The following is a 16,284-nucleotide window of genomic DNA, read 5'->3' on the forward strand; positions in this document are numbered from 1 at the left end:
TATAATTAAACATTAAAAGTAAGATACAGTAATTGATCCACGTGCCAAAGTTGGCCCGTGAGGTCAGAGGAGATAACAATCTGGCCCACAAGGCCAAAAGGGTTCCCCACCCCTGATTTAAAGCAAGCCCTACTTTCTACATATGGTGTGTGGGGCCTGAGAGGAAGCACACATTTCTGAACTCAGATCACATACAGGTGAAGGGGCAGAAATACTGTCCAAACTGGCCCACATGCTTGTAGCTCAACTTTACAAAAGAAAAAGAAAGATACTGCTTTTGCTTATTGTTCAAAGGGTTTTAATGTTATAGTATGCAAAACCAAAGCAAATATACAATACTAATATGAATAATTCAGATGATAACTGCTCTGTAACATTCTTCTGTAAAAATTATAATATAAAAAAATGCTCCTTGGTATTGATTTGATAGCTATTGTCAATTAACTATGCTGAGTGACACTAGCAATGAATAAATAATAAGTGAAGTTTTTTAAGATAAAGCTTTTGCTATGACCACTATTTTTTACTTTATTTGTATTTACTATATTTCTTCAGATTTTTAAATGTCTTTTTCCAAACCTTCTTTTACATTGACTGGAAACTCTTATGATTTCACTTAGCTTTATCCAGGCCCTGTTATCTCTCTGGGAGTGAAAAGGCTAAAAACAAGTTACTGACATACCATTGATTTATACAAGACTATTAGAATATTCTCCCTCCTCCACCACAGCCTAGAATTCGATTAGCCTTTTAGAAAGTCACAGTACACTGAGCAGACATCTTCAGTGAATTGTCTACCTCAGCCCCTGGATTTTCTCTGGATAATTCAGTCCCTACAGTATGTGTGAAACCAATGCAACTTCAGTCACTATGTTCTTTGAACTTTTAAAAATACTTTGTGGCAAGCATGGTCTCTGGATATGCAAAACGACCTGAAGACTTGAAAGCTTATTTAAGTGGCATTTGATGGCCAGCGGATTCACAGAAATGTTTATTATGGCATACTTCTCTGACTTGGGGATGAAGGAAACAGTTTCGTAGTTTGAATTTAGGAAGAAAGAGGCTGATGGGAATGTGTAGCTGCTAGGTTTTCTAAAATAAAAACTAAGCAACTGGCGGCGGGGGGGGGGGGGGAGAGATCCTTTCACTGTAAACAGTGTGATGGTATCAATTCCAACTGGGATTGCAGAGGGGTGAAGGGTTAAAGTTCACCAAAGTTTTTATCTGGACCAGTCTAAAACTTGGGTCAAAAAGTCGAAGTAAAAATTTGATAGAAGATGTGAAGAACAATTACAAATTTAATTGGTTGTTATATAAATGGGAGGAAAGAGGTAAGGGATGGGATATATATATGGGGTGAGGAAAGGAAGAAAACAAACTAGCTAACTAGGCAACAAAAGACAAACAAACAAACAAAGGGGGAGGGAGAGGGTTAGATACACACACACACACACACAGAGAGAGAGAGAGAGAGAGAGAGAGAGAGAGACAGACAGACAGACAGACAGACAGACAGACTGGAGGTTAAAATCAGGAGCTGAAGTAAGGAGTCCAATTGATATTTAAAAATAAATAAATTTATATTATGGTATATTTATAATCTAAAAAGGATCAAAGGTCAAACTCTGGGGTCAATTCAATCTTAAAAACAATGAAGAAGAGAAATAAAAATGCAAAAAATCCAACAGTGTAGACCTGAGGGTGCTTCAAAACACGGCAGAGACAGGCTCAGGGGTCTCAGTTATTTGAGGGAGATGGCAGCGATCCCAGGGAGAGGTCGCTCAGGGAGCGAAGTTTGTGTAGCCTACTCTCCCTAACACAGCGGTGGCAATGGAATGGCAACGTCGCAAACAGTTCCCTGTTCAGCAGGCGATTATCATTTTAATGGTGATCCCCATTTTGCCACACTGGAAGTCCCCTCTTGTTTGTTTTCTAAAGGATTCTCAGCTGTCCCTTCACTATTTTCTTGGAGAGATCTGTCTATATTTATATCATAGCTTTTCCTGCAATTGTCAGGGTGATTTCCACATGTGTTGCTGTGATTAATAATAATAATAATAATAATAATTTATTATTTATACCCCGCCCATCTGGCTGGGCTTCCACAGCCACTCTGAGCGGCTTCCAACAAAATATTAAAATACCGTAATACATCAAACATTAAAAGTTTCCCTTCAGAAGTCTTCTAAAAGTCTGGTAGTTGTTGTTCTCTTTGACATCTGGTGAGAGGGCGTTCCACAGGGCGGGCGCCACTACCGAGAAGGCCCTCTGCCTGGTTCCCTGTAACTTGGCTTCCCGCAGTGAGGGAACCGCCAGAAGGCCCTCGGCACTGGACCTCAGAGTCCAGGTAGAACGATGGGGGTGGAGATGCCCCTTCAGTGGAGGTGGAGTTGCTTTGATTAAAGACACTTCTCAAAATACTGTAATCATTTGTACTTTTCATCCCCCCCCCCAAGCAACAGCTGTTGCCACTTTTTCAGTTGCCATGATCAGCAACACAATTATTTTTTTTTTTTGGGGGGGGACACAAAACAAAACACCAGAACAGCCCCAAAACCAACCCCTGAATTCAGTTACTGGATCAATTGACAAGAATACATTACTTTCTGGGGAAGGCAATGTAATTGAGTACACCCCTGATATCAGGAGTCAAATCTGAGTGGCTCTGTTATGTTATAGCATCATTACACTCACTGTTATTATTGTCCCAAACAGCATCTTCCATTAAATGCTTCTCAAAATAATAAAGGTTATGTATCATATACACAATAAAATAGAATCATACAAGGACAAAGTACCAGAATAAAAAAATCGGAACACATGTGCTGCAAAGTCAGGGTATTAAGAGACAGTGCTACCAACTATAACTGAAGACACCAGGTAGAACTACAAAAGAACAATACCAAGCAAACGTTTTCAAATATGTAAAATGATCTGGGGATCTATTATGGGTGCAGGATAGAGGTGTCTGTACAGAGCTTCCGTGAAGAGAATGCCTTCACTATCCATTTCCATGGAAGGAACCATTTCTCATGCATGTATTTGCTTGAACAGTTTAAATATCTTCACTGAAGGACTGTATGTTTGCATGTCCCCATATGCCTTCATCTGGGGACTGACAGCAAAAAAGGAAAATGACTGTTAAGGTATTACTAGATGAAGCCCGCAGACACGGAAGAAAATGGGAAATACGTGCTGCTTTGGTGTGTGTGTTATTAACATAGATTTTGGTTGAAGCAGATCAGGAGAACAAGATGGGTTTTAGCTTAATTAGAGGATGCAAGTAACATTTTAGAAAACTGTGAGGGAAATCAAACAGAAACAAAAGACGGTAAAGATTGGATGTGCTAAGTGGTACATGTGACAAGCAAAATAAGAATGGAACAATCTACACTGTGTTATACAGAATCCAAAAGGAAATGTACAGGTGAAATGCCATCACCAAGCATGACAAAGGTTAGATGAGAGGGATAAAGCACAGATAGTGAAGAAAAGGAACATTTTATAAGCAGTTAAGAAAAGTAATGAAAACTAGTTTTAAAACAGTTAAGGAAGTAGAGGCTACTACAGAAGGCAGCATTAGCTTGAAAAGGTAGCATGAGGGGATTTTTATAAGCACCATAAAATATCGCTAAAAACATAATGCATTCTTTATTTCACCATTCACAAAGAAAGATGAGAGGCAGATGGTAGAAGTAGACAGACTTCTCCCAAAGGAGGCTGATAAAATGCTGAAGGAAATCAAAATCATGCTGAGCAAGTGATCAAGAAATCAAAACATCCAAAGACTAACAAAAATTTCAGAGTCACACTGGATAAAGAGCTAAAACACCAGAGGAACAGGAAATGATTAATATTCTACAAACATTGTCAAACTTTTTGGAAAGAAAATGCACAGTTAATAGCTATAATTAAATAGGATCCAGGATTTTTTTTAATTAGCCTTTGAGATACCTTATTCAAAAAGACAGGTGGCAACCAGACTACTATTAGACAGAGAGGAAAAATATGAAGAAACAGAAGCTTGTTAACGGCTAGTAATTAGCACTTCTTCAAATATGATTGGCACTACAAAGTCAATCCACACAAACTATTGCATGATGAAGCCAGAGGACACAAAAAACAAATAAACCAACCCTGCTTCCTCTGCTCTACCCATCATATGTATTCTTGCAGTTCTGAAATAACAGGATGGAAAATGTGTCCAAATGCATCTCTAGAACATTCAGAAATACCACAGAATGCTGGGACAGATACTCATAGGAACGAATCTGGTTTCTTGCATTAAGTGTGATGAATGTATGAATTCTTACTTTAACAGCCTTTAGTTGCTTCCCATGCTAAATAAAGGTGGAGTTGATTTCTGTGAGGGAAAACAAGTGATACTGAATGGTAAAGTTCATTATTGCGCAGAAAAAGACCTAAACTCCTCATTTAATTTAAACTGCCCCTCTAAGTTTGGGGCAACTTGGCAAGCAGCTGGCATAGTGTTACAAAAGTTAAAGTTCAGGTATTATGCCAATCCTAATGCACTAACTAACAGATGACTCCTCGCTGTGCAGCAGATACTTTAAAATATCCCATTAACTCTAGTGGCTCTAGCAGCGTGAAGAAAATGTTGTCTGAAAACATTGGACACAGGTGAGATTAGAAGAGCAAGTATAACACCCACAACTTTGGGAAAGAAAGGAATGTAATAGATGCATAGCCAGAGTTTACAGATATCACACTATGGGCACATGGGAAGTCCCAGTTGATATGCTTTTGAATAGCAACCACATGATGTCTGTTTCTGCCCTGAGCTGCATAACTGGCATACAGTGGTACCTCGGGTTACATACGCTTCAGGTTACAGACTCCACTAACACAGAAATATTACCTCGGGTTAGGAACTTTGCTTCAGGATGAGAACAGAAATCGTGCTCCGGCAGCGCGGCAGCAGCAGGAGGCCCCATTAGCTAAAGTGGTGCTTCAGGTTAAGAACAGTTTTAGGTTAAGAACGGACCTCCGGAACTAATTAAGTACTTAACCCGAGGTACCACTGTACTTCTTTCCATCACAAGATTTGGGCTGACTAAGGATCATGCCCCACCTTAAATCATAATTGCAAAAATATCTAGCATTTAAATTCGCGGTAGTGCCTTCTATGGAGGACAGTCAGTACTTTAATAAGGGCCTCTGAAATACAAGACCTAATACAAACCAGCCTGTATAAAAATAGACTGAAGCACAAGTTAAGGAAAAGCCTCTACCTGTGGACTTCCCTTAGCTTAGGCAAAATACTGGACTAATTAGGCCTTTGATTTGACTCAACAGAGCTCTTAAGTTCCCCTTTCCTTCTTGGGCCTGGCACATGTTAAATGTTACCATGTCACGTAGTCAGGTCCCAGGAACCACTTTTCCCATGGATTCATTCCACAGTTCATAAATAAGATGGGCAGAGCCAATCATGCATATCTTTAACATGCAATCATAGACTCCACAGACTATTTTGTGTCATAGGCCTGCACCTTTGACACTACCTACAGGGAGGTTGTAGACCTTTAAATGGTACAGCTTCAGCATGGGATGTACCTACACGCCTCCCATGGCATAGATGTAATGGTTAAAAAGTAAGCCTACAATTTCATCTAGAGCAAGAGAGCAGTGTGTTATTTGCGGAACTTTGCATGAAAAATGTTTCAAAATATTACATGGGTATCATTGCACTTTTGAAACTCTGAGAATATCATCGTATCACTCAAAAGGCCATTAGGGCTTAATTTCACCACTAATAGCAGATTATGAGAGCACTTTCCCTAGCAGCGGGCTATCCTGTAATTGTCTACTATGCATTTAGTTGCATATTCACTCAAGCATTTGATAATGATCACTGCTGGCGACAGGCTGCTGAACTCAAAATGGAACACTATTCTGGTTTACTATGATCCTAATTACTACAAACTGTAAATACAGGCAGACATTGTTTTTAGCTAAATCAAGTATGGCGGGGAGGGGCGCAAAGGAAAAACATCCCAGAATAAGCATTTTGTGAAGCATCCTTGGTACTGAATAAACCTTGTGGCAGCAGTGAGCACTGATCAGGTTAAAAAATGTATACCTTTAAATCTGTAACAAGTTTATTACTTTAGCCCAGGAAACAGCATAGATTCTGGTTGAGAATCAGACAATGAATGGTTAATACCATCCAAGGCCATCACCAAGTTTAATATATGGACTTATTTATAATTTCCCATTGTATGAAATATGTATGCAGGAGCATGTAATATCTGTGGCTTTAGAGACATTAATCTGCCCACATTTAAGCTTCTAACAGGTTAAAGTGCTGCCTTGGTTCTCTGGTGGCAGGCGGGTGCAGGCTGGGGTGGGTGAGACTCAACACATACAGTTTAAAGGGATGAATAATTTACCTACCTGCATTTGTGGCTTCTATTTTAATGGAGCTATTATTTATTCTGCGAAATGACATGATTCGCTTTTTACAAGATTAAAATATATCAGCTCTCTTTCAGTAAAAAGATCTTCTAATGTGACTGACAGGGATATAAATATGCTAACCTACATCAAGAACTTGGCTCTAATCTCCAAGAAAACTCAGCAACATGACCAGATTTTTTAAAATAAAAAAGCAGTTTTATACATTTCTTCGCCAGGCTCTTGAGACCACAGCTTCATTTCAGTTTTTTGCTTTCTCTCTCTTATTCTTTGCCTAGGGTATATGCTCATATTGGTGTCTGTAGGCTTAGAAGTGAAAATAGGATGGCAAGCACTGGGCCTTGTGTTCCCTAAGTGCCTCTTACGTTTAAGTCAAACCCTGGCTGCAAGTAAGTAACAACTGATGCAACAGGAAAAAACAACCATCCTACTCAAGGGATGCAGTCCTACAAAGATATGTATGCCCAATTGCTTAGATAGCTGATGAAATGAATATGAGCAACAAAATGCAACGACTTGTCCTTTAGTGGTACCAGCAGGACAAAAGAAAGATTAAAAGATCACCCACAGCCAAGAAGTGTAAAAAAAAAAAAAGTTTAGAAAATAGGAACATGTCACGAAGAGAATATAATGCAAGGATATAGGAAAGATTTACTCTCATGAGCAACTTTTGCATTCACTATAGTTTCAGGTAACTCATACTAATTGATTAGTAGAGCCAGTGCAGTGTGATAGCTGGACTATATCATATTTTGACCGAGTAGATCAAAGCACAAATCCTAACTTAGCCAAAAGCCTCACTGGATAACTTCGGATAACCACCTCTCACTTTATTCTAGGCATCTACCTGAACCTTAAGATCTTCTTCAGAAGCCACTCCATGAGTGCTTCCACCAAATGAAATGAGCTAAATAAACAGCAGGGAGAGGGCCTTTGCAGTAGTGGCACTTGAAGAGGGAGCATCACCACTTCATACATCCCCACTGGCTGGCAACCAGGATTTGGATTGTCCTCTAAGTTAATAAATAAATAAGCTACCCCTGCCTGCCACACTCTAAAGCAGGGGTGCACAACCTGCAGCCCTCCAGATGTTGTTGGACTATACCTCTCATCATCCCTGATCACCGGCTATGCTGGCTGGGGCTGATGGGAGTTGTAGTCCAGAAACATCTGGAGGGCTACAGGTGGTGCACCCCTGCTCTAAAGGAATCACTAACTGGCTAGCTTCTTTGTATTCAACACTGTAGGTTAAATTAGTGTGTGTCACACACACACACACACACACACACACACACACACTTTTAAAGAAAATAAGGACTAATTGTGTTTTCCTCATTTATGGACCAATTGCAGTGCATTAGTATCATGTGATCATTTTTAGAAAGGTGCACAAAGTTCTAACCGTATCCTCAAGCAGCACTCAACAATGCACTAGTGAAGGCCACTGTAACACGGTAATGATAAATGTAAACACATGACTTCAAAGAAACAGTTATGGACACCAATAAATTCCCCATTTAGTGAGTTAGAGGACGTATTCTGTCATCTTTACGAAGTTATCCCAACAAAAAAACAACGTTAACCTTTGGCAGCCTTGAATACGGAAAACTGGGTGACATGTTATATATTATCTTAGCATCAATCATACAGCAGACCTTCATCTATTATGTTACCTCATTAGCTGTGTTGTGAGTTCCAACAATTCTGATAAAAGATGCTGCTTGTCTGTCAAAAGTTATTACTTGCCAAGATCTGCAAGAGAAATCAGAAGGACAAAGAAAATTAACAGTTACACTAACAGCACAATCATAACTTTGTTTACTACGTACCCTACTGAATTCAGTGGGGCTTACTCTTAGGACTGGTCATGTTGTTCAGATGCCTGATTATCGTCTTCCAAAGCAACTACTGTATTCCCAACTTAAGAATGGAAAGCAAAATGCCAGTGGACAACAAAAGAGGTTTAAAGACACTTTCAAGGCAAATCTAAATAAAATGCAGTGTAAGCATGGTTAATTGGGAAACACTGGCCTGAGGGCACTCCAATTGGAGAATAGCCTCTACCAAAGGTGCCATGGACTTTGAAGAAGCATAAACTCAGGACGAAAGGGGAAAACGAGCTAAGAGGAAGACACATTTGGCAAATCCTCACCGTGAACAACTCCCACCCAGAAACCTATTTTCCCACTGTTGAAGGATGTGTGGATCCAGAATTGGCCTCCACAGTCACTTACAGACACATTGTTAACACCATATTCATGGAAGACAATCTTAGTCAGCTACGAGTGATTGCTAAAGAAGAAGAGAAGACTCCTAGGTAAGTGAGGTTAGGATTCAGTGCATAGTCAGACTACGGAATATGCTCCCACAAGATGCAATGATGCCAACAAAGAGAAGATTAGACAAATTTATAGAGGATAGGGCTAGCAGTTGCTGTGCTCCACCTCTATTGCCAGATACAATATGCTTCTGAATGTCAGTTGCTAGGAAACACAAATGGGGAAAGTGCTGTTGCTTCTGAGCTTGTTGGCCACTGTGAAAACAGGTTGTTGGACTAAATGGCCTGTGGCCTGATCCAGCAGGGCTCTCTTTATGTGCTTATCAGGGCAGACGAAAGAAAATTGTTTGAGATGTGTGCTTTTTTCAATTCAAAGAGAAAAACAAAGCAATTAGGGCATTTCCCTTCTAATAGTGATTTAATTACATGTTTACATATTGATATTCAGTATGCTTTTTAATTTATTCAGTGTCTGAGTCACCTTTATATGGGATACTCAAGGAGACTTACAAACATAAAAAAAAATACAAAAGAAGAAGGTAAAACCCTTAGAACAGTTTAAAAATTGAGCAATATAACATCACTTCATGCTACGTGACATTATTCTGCAACTAGTAGGCTGGGACACAAGTGAGAAGCGCTTGACCTCAGTTGAACCAGTGCCACCACCACTTTCTTTTTTGTAGTTCTTTAACTTACAAAACAATAAAAGAAAAGAAACAAACTACCAGATTCAAAGGAGGACATGGAGTTTTGCTTCTCTAATACTTGTACTACACAGGCAATTTCAGAAAGTGCACCTTTTCTTACCCCCCAGAGCAGGCTGCACTTGTTGAAATTGGCACTTCTCTATAACTGCAAAAGAGGCAGGAGCCCTGCTGTCCGCCACTGTATCTGGTCCTCTGAGAGGGACATTGTGGAAAATAATAAACAGGGCCCTATGTTGTGAGGCTCCAGAAACATCTGGCTGGCTGCTAGGAAGCAGGATGCTATACTAGATGGATTTTTATCTGGTCTAATAACTCAATGCTTTAAGATTTCTGTACAGTTTTTAAAGGAAGGAAGGAAAACTGTAGTTGTAAGTGGATTACAGTATGCTTTAGTTTTAATAATTAATTTTATTTGTATGCCACCTTTCCATAGTTAAAACCATATGAAAGGGACATCGGTATTCAGACCAGGAATGTAAAAATCAGGCAGCAAAGTTTCTTAAAGAAAAAGTTTTTATTTGGATTTTTGTCCGACAAAAAGCAAATAGGGTGCATTCAGGAAAATGAAGAATGCCCGCCCCCCCTTTGGGGCAGTCAACTTATATATCTTTCTGCAAAGCACAGTTCAGCCCCTTGGCATCCCTTTAGCCAATGATTGACAATTTCCTATGGTCATTGATGCATATTCATTAAAGCTCAACCAATGAATAAATTTGGTGTGTCCTTTCGGTTCCAAGTTGCCTATTCCACTAGGTGGCGCTACTGGCTTATAATCTACTTAACCTCTGTACTAGTTCCAGGAAGTGCCCCTGAACCCCCCGCTTCCAAGAAATGTCCTTGTGGTTTAGCAACTTCACACCTAAGCGTTATCTCTGGAGCCTGGCGGTCAGCAAACATCCTGCTACTTGCCTTTGTCAGGGGTCGTTTCTCAGAAATGGCTTAACCTCAACTAGCAAACTTCCTGCAGGGGCAAGCTAGCGGCACCCACAAGCTTGCATGCTTGCTGCCTGTGCAAAAGGTGGCAAAGTGACAAACATGAGAAAGAGAAATAGTCTTTAGCTTTCTAAAATGGCTTTGTGCTTTTAGCTTTTAGATGGCCCTATAATATGGCTTCAGAGGTTCTTAGCCTGGCTCTCTATTGGTCATCCTGACCTTCACCCCTGCATTCCCCCCTTTCCATCACGAAAATGCTGACCGGTCACGGTTCTCCATTTTCGCTTGATGGACCTATAGGTGCAACATCATAGAGAGCCAGGATATAGGTACGTGTTGCTGCATTAACTGAGCGGCTTACCATTTGGCGTACAATCTGGATAAGGCAAGGCAAAAAGCATGATAAGAATAATACGGTAACGAAGAGAAGTAAAATCACAAGCAAAATCTCTTTTAACCAGGACCAACCTGGGAGTTAAGAACTAATTCAACTACATACACTGGGGAGACCTGCACCATCTAGACTAATTTTGTGGTACAAATCAGCCTGTAACACTCAGACCTGTTCAGGCTCTTAGCTACAGCTGTTGTCATATTCAGGAAGGTGTTTTCCTTCCACCCTGTGGCCATTTGAGAGGTGAGAACCATCAGGAGGCAGGGTATGATCCACATCCTGATTCGAGGAATGTTCGGTGCCCCAGAACAAAGAACTGTACCACCAACACAGAAATACCACAAAAAGGGTAATACCACAAGCCAAAGGGATGGTGGCCCACGAAGGCCAGGTCATGGGGCCTCTAACTCCTGGCCCTGCTACGGCGTGAACAGCGTCTACCCACAAAACGTTCCCACTCTACACAGGGAAAAGTGGCCGCCTGGCACTGATACACTGTTAGGCCTCGGGAGCTATAGGGATGGCAATAGACTCTGTAAAGTTCAAAGGCTGGTCCTACTGGGTAGCGGTCACCTACGTGGTCTCTGACCAGGGCCTATGGAGGCTGAAGCCTGGGGTGGTAACCCTTATGCAGCCATAAGAATACCCTACCACATTCAAGGGTATTAGATGTGGAGTTACCAGGCCCAGTAGTTCAGGCAGTATTCTGGGATTTTTGGGAGGCTCGAGCCACCACTCAGGCTCCCTCCCCTGCAATATTTGCATTAAGATGGGCTCCGTCCCATGCAACACCTGGATTAAGATTAGGACCTGGTCTACCAGATGGGGTTGGTACAGTGCTCTACCCCCTGAGTGACAGTTGGTTACCCCCCCACAACAGCAAGAGCGGTCCAGAACTCGATAGATTTCGACCGTCTCTGCAACTTCCCGTAGGAGCAGTACCCATGTGCGCTGGACAGTGGTGTGGAAGAGAAGCCACAGTGGGGTAGTGGGATGTTTCAATACGGCAACCTCATCAAACCCCTGTTCCCAATAACCAATGAGCACGCCATTTCTTACCACTGGCAAGACGAACCAGTCGTAGCAGAGGTCCGCAGGCCAATAGGGTTGGTATGGCTCAGTGGGGTCAGGACAATAGGACATAGAGCAAAAAGGGCAGTAGGACATAGAGCAAATCAATACAGAACATAATAGAGAAAAGGGGAAAGTCCTTGTGAAAGTCCTTGTGATGATCAGTCGCAGGATCACGTTGCCCGTGGCCCAACGCGTTTCCGGTAGCGTCAGACACAAGGTGATGATCAGACGCGTGTGATGCACCCAGGGAGTCACGTCGGCTACTCTCACCGCAGTTGGGATGGAGAGGAGGACGGTATACGGGCCTCGCCACTTAGGGATGAGGGGGTTGCGCTTCCACGCTGTCACCCGGCTGGAACTGGTGGACCGGCTCAGCGAGACTGCACGGTGTAGGCTCGAGGTAGTACCTGGAAAGGGAAGCAAACACACACGGGGACAGGAATTGCACTTGTTCCTGAGTGATGTGATCTCCCACCCGCCCCAAACTGGCGGGGATGTCTCAGACTAAAGGGGGTGGCCTGCCATACAAAAGTTCAAAGGGTGATAGTCTCAGTCTCTTGGTTGGAGTGTAGTCCTGACTCCTGGGTCAGCTTGGCCAAGTGGGTCTTCAAGGTGCGATTCATACGCTCAGGTTTTCCCGAACTCTGGGGTCTGTAGGCTGTGTGTAGCCTCCAGTTTATCTGCAGCGCCTTGCACACTTCTTGCACAACTTTATCAATGAAGGCAGGGCCATTGTCACTGCCAATACTTCTGGGGAGGCCAAATCGGGGTATGAGTTCATGTAACAGTTTCTTGGACACTTCACGAGGTATCTCTGTTCTAATGGGGTATGCCTCTGTCCAGCCCGTCAGGGTGAAGACAAACACAAGCAGGTATTTGATGCCCCTAGTTGGTGGTAGTTCAGTGAAGTCCACAATCAGGCTTTCCATAGGGGTAAAGCCCACGTGTTGTACACCCGGTGGGGGGAGGTGGCCTTGTCTGGGGGTGTTCTTGGCGCACAGGACACACCTCTGGGATATCTCCCAAGGTGTGCTCTGGCAGCTGGACCCCCTAGATGAGTGGACTTGTGGTAATTCTTCACAATCACGGTAGCCAGATGTTGGGGCACAAAAACACGGTTTTCTGGTAGACGGAACCATCCCTCCTGGAGTGTTGCTCCTTCCTGGCGTGCCCACTGTTGCTCCTCCGGTGTGTAGCGTGGTTCCACATCGTCTGGAGTGAGTTGTGGGATGAGGGCTGCGTTGAGTGCTGGTGGAGGTTTCAAAGCTGCTTCACGAGCTGCGTTGTCTGCCTTCCGGTTGCCCCTAGTGACCATGTCCCGGCCTCTCCCATGGGCTTTGCAGTGCATCACGGCAATCTCTTCGGGACCCCATACTGCTTCCAGTAACGTCTCAACTTCTGGACATTAGCCTTGCATCCTGCTGCCAATTGCAGGGCAATGCCTTTTGCTGTTGGACTTCGCCTCAAAACACAAACAACTCTTGGAGACTTTGGCTTTCTTAGAGCTCTTGGAACGGCTTGCCTGCCTTGCACCCCCACTTCTGGGTGCTCTGCTGCCTGAGGAACAACTTATTGAAGCGTAGAAACAGCTTCCCAAAACAGCCTCAGCCCCCTCTGGGCTTGGTACTTTTTCTGGGCATCCTCTAGCCCCCTCTGGGCTTTCTGGGCGTCCCACAGCCCCTTCTGGTCTGGCTGCCACTGTGGCCTGACATGCTGTCTTCAGTGGCTGCCACGCTACCCAGGACTTCCTCCCTTGGAGTATTGCCAACAGCCAAGAATCAACGCTGGCCCTTAAAATGACTAGGACCCTTTGGTCTCTCTAGAACATCAGGCACGTCTGCTTCACAAACTTCCACTGCGCCTGTAGACTCCTCAATGGGTTGGGCAAAGCCTGTTTCAGTCTGTGTACCCCTTATATTCCATAAGGGTGAGAACCGAATGGGGCACATTCACATGCATCTCCTGGCCAAACATGAACTTGTCTGCTTCTTCCACTAGTGTGGCGGTGGCAGTGACAGCGCGCAGACAGGGTGGCCAGCCTTTCGCTGTGGAATCTAATTGCTTGATAGTCTCAAAGGCTTCTTGTTGGGCCGGTCCCCACTCAAAGGGGTCTCTTTCCCTTCCTCTGGTAACTTCATTTAGAGGTTTTGCTAAAATACTGAAGCCTTGGATCAGGATTCTGCAAAAGCCTGCTGCTCCACAACTTTAAGCTTGTCTTTTAGGGATATCACAATCTCTGCCTTTTTTGCAGTGACCTTTTGACAATTTCTAGATGGTCAGTATGTTCAGCAAGTTGTCTGGATAAATTAGCTAAATCTTCATCCCTTTTTTTTTGCATTTTGTAAAGTGAGCTGGTTGTGTGAATCTTTCACTGATTTCAGCTCATTCACAAAACTTTGTTCTTTGTTTTTCTTTTAATTTTAGTAACTTGTTCAATTTCTCCTTTACAGAGATATGTTCATCGACCTGGGATTTAAGATGGTCTGTTTCCTCCTTACATTCTATTTCTGTTTCTTGCAATTTTTTTTAGCTGATTTACTTATTTGTTCTTTAAGCAATTTAATTTGTGACTCACACTCCATGAGTTTGTTGTTTTAAGTAACATCACAAGTATTGATTGTAGAATGAAGATCTTTAACTGTTTGGCTAGTCTCTTTGTTTTGCCTAACAAATTCTTCATTCTCTTTTGTTTTACTAACGTTTTCAATTTTTTTTTTTTCCTCAGCCAGTTCTGATTTTATTGCACTTAACTGTTCAGAAAGTTCTGAAAGCTTTCTGCCTCCACTGTTCACACCTTTGGTTTGTAGATCTTTCAGTAACTGGACTTCCCTTTCAGCCTTAGACAACACTATTTCCCTGTCTTGCATTTCATCCTCTTTGCACTTGATCTGACATTTCAGAATATTAATCTGCTCAGAATACACATTTGTATTTGAAATAATAGCAGAAATTTCTTTGTCTTTCTCAGCTAAAACCTCTCTGAGGTTGTCAAATTCTCTTCCATACCTCTGGAGGTCTTGAATTAGTTGAGACCTCTCTTCTAAATGACTTGTGTTTAATCTATTAAGTCCTTCATTTGTCTGTTCAAGATCCTGTTACATTAATTCTATAGCAGCATCCTGTTTCATGCTCTTTTCTTTTATTTTCCTCTGTTAATGCAGTAATAACTGCTTACTGTTCTGTACACTCTTCTCCATAAACACTGCACTTCTTCTGGACATCTTCCCTCTCCAAAACCTGACATGAGGGAGTGACTTTGCAATGTTCAGTCCTGCATTTCTTCAACCGGGGGGGGGGGTGATTGTCATCTACCACCTTCAGCCAGTTGTCTATATAGGGAATCTGGTCAGGATGTCCCCCCTGGTCTATGCTGATTTTGGTCCTTCCTTGAAGTTGTTTAACATACATTGAAGGGGGATTACTGGACCTTTCAAGCCTTTCAAGCCTCCCCCCTCCCATTTTCAGTATGGCCCTGTACAGCGTCCCCACACCAAACACTCACACATTCATTTCGCAAATTTTCTCACCCAGGTGCGGTCGCCCGACTGGGAAATGGAGTACTTGTTGCTACGACCCCAGGGGAATGCCCCGGGGTAACACACATACATGCACAAAATGCCTCTCTCGTTGGACGCTTGCACGACACACTATCCACCCTGTGCCCCCCCCTTTTCTCCTTCCTAATACCAAAGCGTGGGTGGTTGTCAGGAATCAATCCTTCTCCTTAATGCCACTATCCACGCTGGAGATTTGATCAGGATCTCCCTTCTCCTTAATTAAAAGGAGGATTTTCTATCCCCTCAGGGCTTGTTGCCATGTACTCACCCCAGCCGGCTTTTCTCTGCCCTGTCCTCCCAACCTCGGCTCTTCAAATCCGTTGTCCTCTGTCCCAGGATACAGCAAGAGGGTCAAGTTGCCTTCTGTCCCCCTCCGAAAAAAAGGTTCGGTGTGCACTTGGAAGCCAGGAAGTCTGTTGGCCCTCCGCTGCCTCTGCCCAGAGGGCAAGGGAGCTGCCTCCTGGTCTCTGAGGACACTTAAAGTCCTTCTGATCCGAGTCACTTTTGGCACCAGAAATGAAAGGGACATCGGTATTCAGACCAGGAATGTAAAAATCAGGCAGCAAAGTTTCTTAAAGAAAAAGTTTTTATTTGGATTTTTGTCCGACAAAAAGCAAATAGGGTGCATTCAGGAAAATGAAGAATGCCCGCCCCCCCTTTGGGGCAGTCAACTTATATATCTTTCTGCAAAGCACAGTTCAGCCCCTTGGCATCCCTTTAGCCAATGATTGACAATTTCCTATGGTCATTGATGCATATTCATTAAAGCTCAACCAATGAATAAATTTGGTGTGTCCTTTCGGTTCCAAGTTGCCTATTCCACTAGGTGGCGCTACTGGCTTATAATCTACTTAACCTCTGTACTAGTTCCAGGAAGTGCCCCTGAACCCCCCGCTTCCAAGA

General features: G+C 42.9%; 2 protein-coding genes across 7 annotated transcripts in view; one reads left to right on the plus strand and one right to left on the minus strand.

Annotated features, from left to right (window-relative positions):
- The window catches only part of LOC308582914 (uncharacterized protein), a gene marked incomplete at its 3' end in the record, with an annotated part of 85,785 nt that overhangs the window by 64,305 nt on the left and 5,196 nt on the right, over positions 1-16,284 (plus strand). Inside the window, exon 5 of one of the 2 annotated variants that reach the window (XM_081186503.1) lies at positions 6,714-6,824. The exons of the other annotated variant lie outside the window; for it this stretch is intronic. Within the exon in view, the coding sequence (XP_081042629.1) occupies positions 6,714-6,824 (111 nt within the window). The remainder of the gene's footprint in view (positions 1-6,713; positions 6,825-16,284) is intronic. 2 annotated transcript variants of the gene reach the window in all.
- The window catches only part of BTBD9 (BTB domain containing 9), a 182,521-nt gene that overhangs the window by 4,521 nt on the left and 161,716 nt on the right, over positions 1-16,284 (minus strand). For all 5 annotated transcript variants that reach the window (XM_081186429.1, XM_081186431.1, XM_081186427.1 and 2 more), the window contains one exon: positions 8,109-8,187. In XM_081186429.1, the coding sequence (XP_081042555.1) occupies positions 8,109-8,187 (79 nt within the window). The remainder of the gene's footprint in view (positions 1-8,108; positions 8,188-16,284) is intronic.

This window comes from Podarcis bocagei, assembly GCF_964188305.1.
Source record: "Podarcis bocagei genome assembly, chromosome: 3".
NCBI classification, from domain to species: domain Eukaryota; kingdom Metazoa; phylum Chordata; class Lepidosauria; order Squamata; family Lacertidae; genus Podarcis; species Podarcis bocagei.